The 15,425-nt window shown below is 38.1% G+C and overlaps 2 protein-coding genes across 2 annotated transcripts; one reads left to right on the forward strand and one right to left on the reverse strand.

Annotated features, from left to right (window-relative positions):
* Window positions 1-4,587, reverse strand: LOC116265404 (uncharacterized). The gene is made up of 4 exons (XM_031645984.2): window positions 4,180-4,587; window positions 2,890-3,124; window positions 2,703-2,807; window positions 1-1,129 (listed from the first exon to the last, which is right to left on the reverse strand). Exons 2-4 carry the CDS (start codon window positions 3,068-3,070, stop codon window positions 345-347), a joined length of 1,071 nt encoding a protein of 356 aa, XP_031501844.1. The 5' UTR covers window positions 3,071-3,124; window positions 4,180-4,587; the 3' UTR covers window positions 1-344.
* Window positions 4,588-8,814: 4,227 nt separating this feature from the next.
* On the forward strand, window positions 8,815-15,425 carry LOC116266339 (thylakoid lumenal 29 kDa protein, chloroplastic). Its single transcript, XM_031647506.2, has 11 exons — window positions 8,815-8,992; window positions 9,817-9,915; window positions 10,136-10,220; window positions 10,355-10,389; window positions 10,542-10,607; window positions 10,740-10,780; window positions 10,876-11,006; window positions 11,690-11,796; window positions 12,779-12,916; window positions 13,872-14,006; window positions 15,121-15,425. Exons 1-11 carry the CDS (start codon window positions 8,894-8,896, stop codon window positions 15,229-15,231), a joined length of 1,047 nt encoding a protein of 348 aa, XP_031503366.1. The 5' UTR covers window positions 8,815-8,893; the 3' UTR covers window positions 15,232-15,425.

Raw genomic sequence — 15,425 nt, forward strand, 5'->3', positions numbered from 1 at the left:
TAAGAAAATCAAGAAGCTTCTTAAGCTAATCATCATGGTCTTTACAATGTTGCTAAGTCTTTGGGTTTGCTTTGAAGATTTCTCAGAAAAAATTGAATATCTTCTCATTTTGGTTAGCTCACTAAAAGGCTCAAACGAGTGGAACCATCACTTTTCCTTGCTCGTGTAATCAAGATCCAAGAAGCAAGAAATATCGACAACAAGGACTCATTGAGATGACAAGCCTGACCTCGATCACATGAAGCATATGAAGAAACATCATTTGCCTGGAACAATAGAAAACCATAGTCTTTCCCCTTGGGTGAGAATCAGACAACTTTGCAGCCTGGAGAGGAAAAGCAGTCTCACAAGATATGTGGTACCTGGGAATCCAGTCTCAACTGCAGCTCCTTCACCCTAGAGCAGAGCTCCATTTTTTGTTCCTTGTAGCTCTGCAAAATGCAATCTTTCTCCTTCATGACTTCCTTCAATTCTTCTGCTTCTTTCTTAAACATTATAGCTCTCTTCCTGTCAGCCTCCCTCTGCCCCTCTATCATAAGCATGCCAACACCATGCCAGCCTCCCACCTCCATCTCCCCAACCACACCATTAACATAACCATTCTTCTGCACCTCTCCATTTCCAGACGCAACTTGACCATCAGGTAACCTAGAATAACCTGATGCACAGAAGTCTGCTATAACCTTTCTCAACCGCTGAATCTCCCTTTCTGCTGCGAACAGGGCTCTGTTAGCAGCATCAAGCTGCGACTGCAGGTCAACGTCATGTATTATGTGCTCATTCACCAACTTCTGTTGCTCTGTTATCTGGCCTTGCATTTCAAGTATCATTTCATCCCTCTTCTTCAGCTGCTGCCTCAGCTTGTAGACAACTTCACGCTTGCTTAATAGGTCTGACCCAGATTCTGATGCGCAAGGAGAATCAGAGCCATTGGACTGGTGGAATGACCTTCTTGGGTTCTCAAGGCGCTCAGGAGAGACTGGCCAGATTGCAGCCGTCAGCCTTTCTGAATCAGAGGTCTCTGCTGGCAAATTTGTGACAACTGTTAGCTGCCCATGTAATGGATCATTTTCTCTTAGAAATGCCCCTGAAGAAGCATTCTTCCTCTCCATACAACCATCAGGTGCATCTGCATGACCACAGATTCAAAACTCAAATCCTGCAACCCCAAGCTCATAAAATCTTCGCTAGCTTTACAGTCTTCAGTTCAAAATTTTATAACTATTCAAGTTGGCACACATGTATGATTGGTAAATTTACAGGAATAACGACATGTACTTTGGGTTTAAGAAAGTCAGGCCATACCATTACAGGCAGAGGCTATTTCCCAATTTCCAGAGACTACATTTAAGTCACTTGTTTTAACATTCCAACTGTGTGCAATTCTCTCTCTCTCTCTCTCTCTCACACACACACACACACATGCGTGCACAAATATGCTCCTGTGCATGAAAGAAAAATATGTAAACGTGTTAAAGAAACACATGTAATTGGATTCAAGGTTAAGTTTATATAACATCAAATGCCAGCAGCTGCACAGCTGCATCCAAATTATCTTGGATGCAATGCCTTGGTTTGTCACATCCATGTGATAGAGCATAAATGGAAGTAGACATTAGAAAGACCCACCTATGTCAACATTTCACAGTCGTGATAACTACTTTAACCTAGTAAAAACTCCATTGCTGCTACGCTGTCAACTGTAAACCTACCAAAAAACAAAAATCATATCCTTATGAACATCCACTGTCCATCTCATGCTTCAAACTTGCAGCTGGCAACTCAGTCAGGTAAACATTTTTTCTCATGTATCAACCGAAAACTCACTAGTCTAGCATCTTTTATTTTTGCACTTCATCCATTATTCCATTGTTTCCCATCTGTCAACAATCAACATTGTCATGCAGTTTTCCTTCAATTACTCGTCCACTTTCACCTCAGTTTGATTAACTGATGGGACGTGGCCAAGAACGACATGTGCTATTAACCTTACCCTAGTCAAACTGTTATTTCCCATTTACGACCAATGAAAAAAAGGGTTGCTCCCTATGCAACCTATAAAATTACAAATTGATATGCATACTTCCCCGTTATGCCATGTACATCGTACTAGTTTCTTTTCTTTCAAACCTCTAACTATGTCACACAAACCGAAACAACAAAATCTATATATATATATATATATATATATATATATATATATATATATATACACACACATTCAACATAGCGTGTTTATTTGACGGATAAAATACTTATGCATCCCCATGAGAACAAATATCATTCTGTCTCCCAATGCACAGGTCACGTGGATGGCAATTACTATAACCAGATGGATAGTTTGGCACATCACTGATGCAATTTAGTTGTAGTTGTTCATTAGCTGCATTTATCATAACGAGGAGTCCACATTCAAAATGTTAACATGCATGTAGACAGTAGAAACACTAGCCACTAGTTCATTATTCTCTTCCTTCTTACCGTACCTGGAAGCAAAGCACTGGTTGAATACCTTTATAATGATTTAAAGAATTTGTGTTTATCATCCACAAAGATGTTAGAACAACAGCAGATAAATATCAAGAAACAGTTCAATATGAATCCTGTTTCTGGTTTGGCTCAAATATTATCATTCACAAAATCCATGAACTATCACAGGACTTGTTCAAAATTCAACAGAATGATTATGTACGCAGTCAAACCTGAGGGGCAATGTTGGGATCCACTTTCATCATGTGTGAAGCAGTAACCATTGGAATGAAATGGACAAGCTCCAGGTCTCCTTTTGTTACTGATGTGCCTGTGTTCTAGATGTGAGAGAACATCAATAATTAGCACAGCAGGACAACTGGAACAAAGAAAAGGTAACTAAGGCCAAATCAAGCAGACCATTCATCGTGGTAGCATTAGCTGTTTGTCTATCAAGAAAAAGGTTTTTCAGTTTGCAGCCAAGCCTAATAGATAAGGTGCTCAATAAAGCACCACCCGCAATAAGGATCCAATTCGGGCCTCCATACAGATTAGCAGATTTCTGAGCTCTTGAAAACTTGCAATCTGGCTTCGGATTCATCTTTACCAGGAGTTGGCATTCATTGCTGGAAAGGTTATGTGTCAGGCTATTGATCTGCCCACCAGAAGACCAATAAATCCTATTAGACGCATTCGCAACCACATAAAACTACACTACACATGCCAAAATACAAATGCAAATAGAAACATTTAGAAGTTAGAACACCGTGAAAAAATGCCTCAGTCGCAGTATCTTAGAAAAGAAAATGAAACTGCAAAGGCAATTGCAGATGCAAATAGACCCCATCAAGAGTTTGTTATTTTCTCATAGAAAAAACAGACCATAATAGAGATGTCTACAAACAAAAGAAATCTACTGCCATAACAAAAAGTCCAACAAAGTGAAAGGGGAACCTAGGAGTGAACTACAGATGCAAATGGAAACTATACAAGCTTCTAACCCTGATAATCAACACCAAGAAATTTTCGACCACAAAGAAAAGAAAGAAAAGTAACACAGTCTTCACACAGAAAATGCTCGTGATATAGTAAAATTTAAGCTTAAGCTTGTAGTAGACAGGAAAGCCAACAAAACTTCAGCAACAGCAGCCCCCACAAAAAGAAGAAGCACAGTCAAGAAGCCTTATCTCACTAGCCAAAATGCAAACATAGGAAAAGAGAAAAAAAGATGAAATGAGTCAAACAAGGAAACTAGCAGAGACACCAAAGCTCCAAATCTGAGCAACAACAAAGAAACAACTGATGGAAAATACGGTAGCTGGTCTCGTCACCACCAAAAACAACAAAAATCAAATTGTAGTTACATGTATTTCACGGAAAACAGAGAAAATGGGAGAGTGGTGGTAAGAACCCAACAACCCAGCAATCAGACCATACAGACAAAAAGTAATCAACCAACCCCCAAAAAAGGAGTTCAAAACATAACCCAACCAGGAATCAACAGAACACAAGCTTCAACTAATGCCCAAAAGCGAAATCTGAAAAAACTAAAAATAAATAAAACCAAAAATAAAAACAGAGAGAGAAGTTCACCGTTTTCTAATCAGAAATCACCAAAAAGAATGAAAGCAGCAGACGGAAGCGACATGTTTTGAGGGAATGAAACCCACAGAAGAAGATAGTAAGAGAAAAAAAGACTGAAGAACTCACCGCCAAACTAGAGAAGAGAAGGAAAAGGAGGGGGATGGTGGGTAGGGCCCTACTGTTCCACTCGATCTTCTCGTCTCACCATTACTATACCAACAACATCAACAAAATCTTTGAGAGAGAGGAGAGAGAGAGAGGGAGAGAAGGGGTTTGTTAAGAAAGCAGAAAGAGGACTCTTCGAGAGGAATTGGCGGCATTGCCTGCGGCAATTTCGAAAGGAGACTGCCACATCAGTCAACACGTTCTGTACAGATGTACAGACGCACGTGGGAGGGCATTGTGGCGGGGAAGGGAGCCATGTTGCTAAGTCAGCCAACCATGGCTGGTAGAACGAAATTACGAACGTGGCGTGCAGCCACTGCAACAGGTTGCTCAGAGACAGAAGCGCTCACAAAAAACAGGAGCGTGACTTCGGCCTTTCGCGGATGCAGACTTCCATTTTGTATCTTTTAAAAGATTTAAATCAGTTAAAATTTTCTTTTTTTGGGTTAAGGGAAAAGGGTCGAAAGGAGGGATGATCTTCCAAAAGATTGGACAAATTTAATCCTACTTTTTAAAGATATGGTGAATGTTCATATTTTATAATTTATACACTAGAGAGTTCTTGTCTTAAAATAATTAAGCCATTCATTTGCTTCATTAGCACTAAGTTAAACTTATTGTTATATTTATATTGATTGATGTAACCTTATAACACACTTTTTTAATACATTTTTAATAAGTTTCGATCAATAATACATTCTCCAAAGGTCCTTTAACGATGTGAACAACTCTTGAGAAAAAAAATTGAATCAATTTTCCACGATTCATGGAAAATGTTTCAATTTTTCTCTACAAGTTCGAAGTTTTGCTATTGTTGCCATGTGATTCATGTTTTAATGTCGTCAATGTCTGAATTAGTGACCTTTGTGATTCTTGGAAATATGGCCACCGTCATGTTACAATGACATGGCTTCTTTCTTGCTGTATTCTTTGGCATTGCTTTTATTTCCTTTTTTTTTTCTCCATACTTGAAAGCTTCTTCTTTTGCATATTCATTATTAACAAGATTCAATAAATATTGTCATGTACAATATGCAAACTCTTTTCCTATTTCTACTCCAAACGCTATATCGGTTTCCTTAGAGCATATAACCTGCAAAATCAAAATCAAAGAACTATGTACAAGAAGACAAATTGATGGGGAAAAAACAAAGTCATATTTATATCAGTGCATGTACTTTTATGTATGTATGATTACATTGAGTCCAAACCATTCTTGGCCCCTAAAGGATCAACTACATTGGGCGAACCCTTGGAAATTGCACTTAACTCGTGTTTGTAGTTTTGTTTGAAAATTCTAACTATATGAGTATGAGACCAAGGATATAAAACTTACAAATCAACTCATGTGTAGTTAAGTTTAATTAGTTGGTTTGATAAATGTTACAACTGCCGCGTAGAGGTAGAAGGCATACCGGTTGTAAACTTCTTTTTTGAGAGAAGAAGCAATGATGGTATCTGATGAATAAACATCGGCTAACTCTGTGCCAGCAGCCACGGTAAGACAAAAGATGCAAATGTTATCCGGAATGATTGGGCGTAAAACGTCTGTAGGTGGCTTTTCAAGTCCGCTGTCAAATCCCAAGGCTCAACCCTGGACAGACGGTGGAAACTACTAGGGGCAGAGGGAATTTTCAGTAGAGCTGTGAAATGGGTAGAGATCGGAACGAACACCAACTGCCAAAGTACTCTGCTGGAAACAGTAAAAAAATTGGAACTTTTCATATCCATTTCTATCTTATATTAATGTGCTGTTGACGTATTCATATATGCAAATTGTCCATCTTACTTGAGCACACCAAACCAAGTTAGTAATTTTGAGAATAAATTTCATTATCCGTCGATACTGTCTCCTCTAAAACATGAAAAAGAATACTCGAATCCGAAGAAAAAAAAAAGGATAATGAAGTATTTTCTAGAATCGCATAAACACAGAGATGAATTTTCCTGAAGGAGAATTTTATAGGAATTGAAACAGATACTAAATGTAACATTTTTTCATTGCAATAGAGTAAAATAAGGAGACTTAGGATCCCATGGATTTTTGTCACATCAGCGGAAGCATGTCACATTAAATTCACATATAGTCTATGGATTTCAAATCTGAAGCAATCAAACACCTCTTAACAATCAGGACCCTTCTTCCCCGAAAAAAAATATCCGACCTCAAATCAAATCTATGTTTTCTTATGGATTTAAAATCCAAGCTACTGAAGTCCCCATTTGTTTTAACAGGGCATCTTATATGGCTTATTTTGTAAAGCGGCCTTGAATTTGACATCATGACTATCAAACACGACAGAGATAAAACTTAAAAGATTTTGCTATTGCTAATAACTGTTAAAAAAGTTTCTAATATATATTAGACAAAAAAATATTTAAAAAAAAAAAAGTCATCCCTGACGTCGTGTACTGTGAGGAGGTCAGCTACATGAATAGCGTCATTGACTCAAAACACAAAGCATGCTTCGGCCCATTAGTGACGGAGTTACAATCTGACAAAAATTGAGATGCCGCAATCTTCCATCCATATAAAATTTTACATGCGGATCTAAATAAAACAAGCCAAATGTAGAAATTTATGGTTTCGTAAGTTGATTTTATGTTTCTTTCGAGCTATGGTAATCATTTCGTGCTTTTGAAATTATGAAAGACCCTCAAAAGATTTTGAAATTGTGAAGGATACGAAGTTCAGATCTAGGTTCTGTGCAGTTAATTGCATTGCACTAAGATCTGTTGCCCACTCAGAAGCACAAAAAGTTGAAAAGATATCGCCATATCGGTGCCACTTTCTCTCTCTGAATCAATTCAGGAAAAAGAAGAAGCATTGTTCTTTCTGTGCTTTTTCTTTTCAAGGCAAGGGATAATGAGGGTGTCATCTCCCATTAATGACGATGGCGACCTGCACCAGCAGGCAGTACCATCCCCTTTTCATGGAGGGGAGTCAGCAGCTCAACTTCAAACAGTTGTAGCGAGAGAGAAAGTGATTGTTTCTTTATTAATTTCCTTGTTCTTGGCCGGATATTATCTTCTTCTTCTTCTTCTTCTTCTTCTTGGCCATGAGAAAGGTGATCTTCCAGTACTTTGTCGTTCGCCTGCTTTGCTTCATTTATCTTCTGTTGCTTTACAGCTATGTCTTCCTCGATCATCTTCTTCCATGGAGGTTGGTAGATGAGCTTCTGCTGGCTCGCGCCTTCTCCTTCCCTTCCGCCGCCGCCGTCCTCTGCATCTACTACGGAAGCTACCTTCTCGAAGACAAGCACTCCACTCACGTCTCCCTTCTCATCTACGTTGGCTCCTACTTTGGCTTCTTCCTGTACCTTCGTCGCTAGCCGTATTCCGCCACCGGAAACAAATTGCAGTCGAACTGGAGGGCACCTTCTTCGATTAAGGATGCAGCAACAGGATGATCCTTGGAGAATTATTCTCAGGCATCCGATGTATCGACTAATTCCTCAAAACATAGTTTGTTGATCTGGTAAAGCCACGCGCTCGTGTTTCTCTTCTCTCTTTGGCTTCTTGGTGCTGCTCTTGCTGCCGACTCCTCTCTTTCTCGCTCTAGACATTATTGAAAGTCTGAAGATGAGATCTAAAAGTTCAAAATCTTTTGAACTTTGCCAAAGAAAAGATATTAGGCAACATTTTGGCATATACTGAATGATGGATGTATGTATGTATGAAAAATACCATTTGACAATTCAAATCATGTTAATATACCATGAAAAAATCTTTTTTTGATTTTTAAAACGTTTTTTTACAATCTAACCTTATTGAAATCATCTTAAGTAGAATGGGTTGATGCAAACATATATTAAGTTGATCATTTGTTGAACTTTAATAGTGTTTTTATAATAAAAAAAATAAATGACTCCCATAACATTGTTATGATAATAAAAAATCAACGTTTTTCATTAAAGCAATTTGAATCAATTGCCACCTTTACAAATTTCTGTTAGCAGTTTTTTTATATATACCATAACACTATTGGGTTAAGCCTGGGCAACCGGCTTGGGTATTCGTTTCATAGACCGATTGGGCGAGGTTAGGGCCCGAAAAAGTTAGTTCGGGTCGGCTTGATGAAGCCCTTCGACCCAATTAACATTTTTTTTAAATGTTTATTATTTATTATTTAATAATATATATTTTATTATTAAAAATGTATTTTATATTTAAATTTTTTTACTTTATTTAAAAATATTTTTTTATTTTAATGAAACTGAACCGAACCAAACCAAGCTCAGGCTTGAGTACTGGGTATCAGGACCGGGCCAAGCCCAAGCTTGGGTACCCGGTGTCGAGCCCAGGCTTGAGCTCGAGTATAAGGCATTGGGCCCACCCTGGCCCGACTCTTACAGGGCCCAGCCGGCCCACAAGGCAAAGGGGGAAATGGGGCGGGTTTTTCCCGTTCAAATTTAATCTGGGATCCAATATTACAATGTTCATGCCATTTGGGTCCAATTGTATAAATCTAAATCCAGAATCCAAAGCGTAATAAAGGTCCAAACCGCAACCAGTCAGGTTCAAAGTGTGGGTCCCAGCGTATCAAGTCCCGGCAGGCCATAGGTCGCTTCCCCGACGCTCTGGATAATGCCCGTCGGTCTGCTTACACCAACAGCAGCTGGCCTGGCCGTAGCTCACCTGTCCCGCATCGCTTCTGGAGCTTGGAGGAGAAGCCATGGCGGCCACACTCTCTTTCATTTCCACCCTCTCTTCCCTACCTCGCCTCCCTCTCCAGTCGTCCTCCTGCAACTCCACTTCCACCCGCTGCTTCACTGTGAGCTCCTGCCTTGCTTCCCTTCTTTTGTTTTCTTTTTGTCTTCTCCTCCTCCATCTGTGATAGCGTGTCCTGCGTTCTTCCGTTAGGAGGCTTAACACGATCCTCCACCAACAAGGTCTCCTCTTGATATTAAGTCCATCCATTTGAACCTTTGAAGACGATCATGCACCAACAAGGTCTCCTCTTGATACTAAGTCCATCCATTTGAACCTTTGAAGAGGTTAACATGGTCGCCCCAGTTTCCGACCTCAGGGTAGATTGGATTTCGTGATAAGAGTTGAAGGGATTTGTTTACCCTATTGAATTGGGACCTTTGAGACGTGGATGAATCCTACTTTTCACACCTCCAGTTATTGCTTCCTAAATTTTGTTTGAGACCATCCATTATCCACAATGGCCGGATAATGTGGGATACCTTTATCTAAGTTGTCCAGCTATTCAGGATAAATTGGTGAATAGTTAGATACCACTTAACTTCTCAATTTCTTGTCATTAGTTTCGTCAAAGTATTTGTCATATTCATTATGGTCATTTTCCATGTGATTTTTCCCCCTTTATTGTAATTCTTTTGGAAATTTAAGCATTAATGGGATTGATATCATCCATTACACGGATTATGAACGAATGCATTTGCTTTTCTTGTCATGACTATATCCATTCTTTGCACTAAATCAGCCCCTGCTATCCTCAGCTCAAAGTGCCTTTCGTTTCCTTGCAACGTGTCTCCTTTCTGCGTTTTTCTGAAAGCAGTGTGGTTTCTGCTTTTATCTGCTCCATTGATAAATACCTATATGAAACGGTCTTCCTATTGAAATTCTCAGGGAACAATTCACTGCCAGAAAACTGATGTTTCCGTAGCTGAAGGAGGTTCAATTAGCCGTAGGGAAGCACTTAGATGCGTTGGTGGTGCGCTTGGCTTGGTAAGTAGTGCTGAACGTTTGCAGCATGTAGCAATTCTTTTTTTGTACTTCATCGATGTCAAGTAGCTCTGATTAAAGGCAAGTCTCAAGAGTGCTGACCAAGCACCTCTGGACGAGCAAGCAAGTAGATTCTGCAGTCTGAGGTGCAGAATTTCCTTTTAATATCATATATTTTGTACGTTTTTTGGATCCTTCTCACTTTAGGCCCTGATATAATCAGGAAATAATGATGAGCTCTGGATTATTCACAGAAGTAGCAAGTGCTGCTGATTTGATTCAACGGAGGCAGCGTTCAGAATTTCTATGTAAGTATTCCATTTGGATGGGGATCCACTTGTTCTGTACTATTTTGGGAACCATAGACCAAAATTGATGTACTAGTAAGGACAAAGATATCAAAAGATTCCTTAACTGCTTGGTATTGTTTGGTTGGTTACAGCAAATGTTAAGGAGATCCTAAGCACCGCTATAAAGGTAATGTTTGCGAAAACCTTAAGCATAACTTTCTTTTCTGCAGTTCAACTTGGATGTATCCAATCAACCTTTCAATATTTGAATTTTTTATTTCCTAATGTTCTTTCAAATTTGATGTTTGTGCTTATGGCATATATTTAGCAATTTTGCAGGACCAACCAGAACTCATCCCTTCTCTGTTGACTCTAGCCTTAAATGATGCCATTACCTTTGACAAGGTTTGTTGTGCCATTTAGACTTTCTTGATTTGGTAGACATTAGGCCAATGAGTTTTGTCTTGTGCAGCAGATGCTTTTTTATATAGAAGCACATAATTTGATTTGTTAAATCAATAATACTGCATGATGCAGAAAACAAAAACTGGGGGTCCAAATGGATCAGTCCGGTTGAGGTAAATTTTGCACACATTATTACTTTTTTTTTAGTGACATCTTTCAAACCATACTGGTTCTGCTGATCAAGGCACTTTCTTTTCCCATTTCGCAGCTTGGAGATAAATAGGCCAGAAAACAAGGGGCTGTCTGATGCACTGAGTCTCTTGGAGAAAGCAAAGCTAAAAATAGATTCTGACTCAAAAGGGGGGCCAATTGCATATGCAGACCTCATACAGTTTGCTGGTAAGTTGACATGATATCTTTGGATGTAAGTTAATGTAATATCTTTGGTTGTTCACTAAGTGCTCTGAGGTCAATTAGCATTGGACTTAATTTGAGTCGAATTTTCTTTTCTATTTGTTACTCAAGTGAAATTCTCTTTGGCAGTGACTCAAGAATTTTTACATTGTTGATATTTTTCGTCCATAGATATAAAAATCCATTCACAGTACCTGTGCTTATCTGGATGAAGTTGTTGATTGACTACTAAAACCCGTTAGCAGTAAGAAGAACTAGAACTGTAGATCATGGGTCTTTCAATTAATCATGCCAACATTTGGCTCACTATTCATTAAAAAACATTATTTTTATTTAGGCAATAAAGATGCTTACACGGTTTTCTGGATTCACCCCTGGTATTCTTGACTAAAGTTTCTACTTCTATGTGCTGATTCACCTCTAGGGGTCCATGACTGACAATTCTACTAAACGCACTGATTTGCTAGAGTGCATTTCTGTGTGTTTAATTGGATATAAAATGAGCACATAGGCTTCTTAACAAGGTTCTATTTTTGGTATAACTTGTAACTTTTAATCTGATTTTCATCCTTCCTATATCAATACTTAACCCTAGCTAGAAAGCTTCTTCTTTTACAAGTAATGATTCCTTCAGTTATGTGGGTTCTGAAACTAGACATATGAAACAGCACAAGCAGCAGTTAAAAGCATCTTCCTTGCTTCAGCAATTCGCAAGTGTGGTGGGAACGAAGAGAAAGGAAGGTTACTGTATACGGCATATGGTTCAAATGGACAGGTTTCTTTCACAACAGCTTTTTCCTGGTGCTATACAGCTTCTTTTTTTATTTTCGCTGTCAAACCACTCTTCAATAACTTTCTGAAAATACTTTGCTATCATTAGAGACTTATAGCAATGTGCCAAAGTGATGGTGATAAAATCACAATATATGAGTTTCTGAATTATGTTGGTGTTGACAGTTGATGCCTTTAACTCTGAAGAACTGATTGTGACTCATACTTGTGCTTGGTATTCTAGTGGGGCTGGTTCCTTCATGATCAAGTTAATTGTTTGTAGCTTAGTTCCTGCCTGGGAAATGTTTCACTTTAATCCTGCTCATAAAAAAAAGATAGCCAATTATTTATCAGGACTCTTTAACATGCAATAAGCTTATTATGGACTTTTTTGGTCAGGTGAACAAGAGGCATCGATAGTCAAAATAGGCATGCCTACTTAAATCTACTCTGTACTTCGGATGACCTTGGCCAAGCTCCTTTGGTCCATAGTAAGCTTGGCCATATGTATTGACTGCTGAGATCTTTTCCAATTTCATGTACTCTCATGATCTCATCAATGTTGAAACTGGCCATTTCATGGAATAAAAAAAATCTGTCAAGTACATACATAAAGGAAAAAAAAAGTAAAAGAAATTAGCTATGGGTCTTGCTAACTGATTGTGGGATTCAACCAAGTCAAACCTGGCCTTATCTCAGCCCAAGGTTGGATAGATACACAAAGTGGAGCTGCATTTTGCAATCTTAATGAACATATGGCTTGAAAGTTCATTGAATTTTGACATAGAACTGGCTGATGTTTTTCACCCAACATCTGATTTTAGCTTCAAAACATTAGCAATTTAGCATTTGAAAGGACACGGGATAAGTAATTTTTGATCACTATTTTCATGATAATCTTTTCCCTTGGAATTTTGTATCCATCTCTATGATGCAAACCTATACTTTGATAGCTAAAAAAGTTTACTCTTGTTATGTGGTGCTAGTGGGGCCTGTTTGACAGACAACTTGGTCGTAGTGATGCTCAAGAGCCTGATCCGGAGGGGAGGATTCCACAATGGGATAAAGCGTCAGTTCAGGAAATGAAAGATAAGTTCACCTCAGTTGGCTTAGGGCCCCGCCAGGTATATTACTATAATTTTCACTTATTCACCAGCCTATCTTCATTATGTTAACTTATTGATTGTCCTCCTTAAGCATATGGTATAAGCATCAGAAGTATGCAGCATATCCATGTCAGTGTAGATATTTTGGTGCATGCTGTACTCTTGCGTTGTGTTGCCATAGGCATATCAATGCCTGTTTGATTTTTATGCTCACATGTGCCTGAATGTAGCAAAAACGCTTAGGCAGCACTTTGATAAAATTAAAATCCATTTAATTGCTTAAGCGATCAACAAAATTCTATATGAAAACATTGCCAAAGCAAAGCTTATTAGTTTCATGTTAATCTGTGGCTATGATTTCAATTTTTATTTTAGCTTCCTTTGGTAATCTGGTAGCGTTTTCTCATATATTATTGGGTAGATCATTAATTTCTGTTTATGTTGTAATACCACTGCCTATGAAATTCTATAAAACCAACAAAATATTACCAAGAGAAAATTGCTGTATGATGGATGGACAGACTGACGAATGGACAGATGCATGGACACAATCTAACATGGATGGATGGATGGATGGACACACAGACACAATCTAACATGTACTCATATGTCTGTGCATGTAATACTGATCTTGTCTTTCTTATGGATTGAATATTTGATTTTTTATCAGGTTATGAAATAGCCAAATAAACTAGTGTCAGCGTATAATCTTTGTGTCATTATCTCAGACCATCAATGTGCATAATATTTAGTATCGTGAAAAGGAGTGTGAAGGATGTAGTTCAGAACATGATTCTTCATGTGCTGACACTCAAATAGGCTTCTTGGCCCCTTCATTGTTACATAGGAAGCTTTCCATAGATCATGAATAACATGAATTCCGCTCTTGGCTCATAACAAGTGACATATCCAAAAGACAAAAGCTTTTTTTTTTTCAACTTCTGTCTTACAAAATTTGGTGGCGATTTTGCAGTTGGCTGTCATGTCTCTGTTTCTTGGTCCTGATCAAGCGGCAACAGAGACATTACTTGCCTCAGATCCTGAAGTTCTTCCATGGGTTCAGAAGTACCAGCGCAGCCGAGAAACCATTTCTCAGACAGACTATGAGGTACCATATATAACCAACAATTTGATTCAACTGTTAAATTTCACATTGATGCTTCATGTACTTGACCTTAGAGTATATGCTCTAATCTAACCTCTTTCCATCCATTGTTAAATTTCACATTGATGCTTCATGTACTTGACCTTAGAGTACATGCTCTAATCTAACCTCTTCTGTTAAATTTCACATTGATGCTTCATGTACTTGACCTTAGAGTATATGCTCTAATCTAACCTCTTTCCATCCATTGAGATGTCTGCTTGTTCATATTTTCCGACATTTTATTTGCTGCCATCTTGGCTGCAGCATGGTGAGGCTTTTGTGATAGGTTATTATCATTCAGTTTATTTTCCTGTATTGCGACCTAATTATGTTAATAAGCTTTTTCAGACAATGGCTTCCATATGTAGCTTTAGTATTTGATCATGTTTTTCTTACCACACTATTTTGCTGGAAATATGGATTTCTGTTGGTTTCCAAATACTTTGGTGGTCAAAAACTTCATATCTGATCTGCTCAGCCTCTTTAAGAATGTCACAATGAACTAAATAAGGCATTAAAATGAAAAACTCCCCTCTCAATTAGTCTAAAGACCTCTGTAAATTACATTCATTAAATGTTTCCTGGGGACTAAACCAAAAGATCGTCAAATTGCATTTCATTAAATGTTTTCTGAGGTCTGATTCACTAGGAGCACAGGTTATTACTGTGCATGTAATGTCCTGAAATTAAGAAAATCAATCAAATTGATACATGACGAATCTAATGTCCTGAAATTAAAATAGTATGGTTGCTGATATTGAATGGCTTTTTCTTGGTTTTGTCAGGATAAGAACATGAACTTTTACACTATGTTTCTGAATACTAAAAACACAGGTTATATTTTGTGTGTGTGATGTTCTGTCAGGATAAGAACATAAACTTTTACACTATGTTTCTGAATACTAAAAACACAGGTTATATTTTGTGTGTGTGATGTTCTGTCAGGATAAGAACATAAACTTTTACACTATGTTTCTGAATACTAAAAACACAGGTTATATTTTGTGTGTGTGATGTTCTGAAATTAAAGTGATTTATGTTCTGATATTGGATATTTCATGGTCTGTTTCCTCAGGTAGATCTCATCACAACCCTGACCAAGCTAAGCTCTTTGGGGCAACAAATCAATTATGAGGCCTACTCGTACCCCGTGGAAAAAATTGACTTTAGGAAGCTCAAGTTGTAGAATTTCTGAGCAAGCGTATTATCATAATCAATTTTGCTTCCTTATTAAAGCACGTTATGGTCTGTGAAGAATGATGCTTGTTGGAAGGCTCTTTCAATTATTTTGATCAAATTTCTTGTAAGACTATAATTGAGAAACTAATATGTATATTATTTTCAACGGCTTATGGTTAAGAAGTCTTCTAAAGCTGCAAA

The sequence above is a fragment of the Nymphaea colorata genome, chromosome 12 (assembly GCF_008831285.2).
Source record: "Nymphaea colorata isolate Beijing-Zhang1983 chromosome 12, ASM883128v2, whole genome shotgun sequence".
NCBI lineage: Eukaryota > Viridiplantae > Streptophyta > Magnoliopsida > Nymphaeales > Nymphaeaceae > Nymphaea > Nymphaea colorata.

Bases quoted from the DNA above. Each gene is read 5' to 3' on its own strand.
- LOC116265404 (XM_031645984.2), bottom strand. From the start codon at position 3,070: ATGAATCCGAAGCCAGATTGCAAGTTTTCAAGAGCTCAGAAATCTGCT. The intron at 2,808-2,889 runs GTCTGCTTGATT...TCTCACATCTAG, and splicing joins TAATGCTACCACGATGAATG to AACACAGGCACATCAGTAAC. The intron at 1,130-2,702 runs GTTTGACTGCGT...GTGGTCATGCAG, and splicing joins ATCCCAACATTGCCCCTCAG to ATGCACCTGATGGTTGTATG.
- LOC116266339 (XM_031647506.2), top strand. From the start codon at position 8,894: ATGGCGGCCACACTCTCTTTCATTTCCACCCTCTCTTCCCTACCTCGC. The intron at 10,781-10,875 runs GTAAATTTTGCA...CCCATTTCGCAG, and splicing joins AATGGATCAGTCCGGTTGAG to CTTGGAGATAAATAGGCCAG. The intron at 14,007-15,120 runs GTACCATATATA...CTGTTTCCTCAG, and splicing joins TTTCTCAGACAGACTATGAG to GTAGATCTCATCACAACCCT.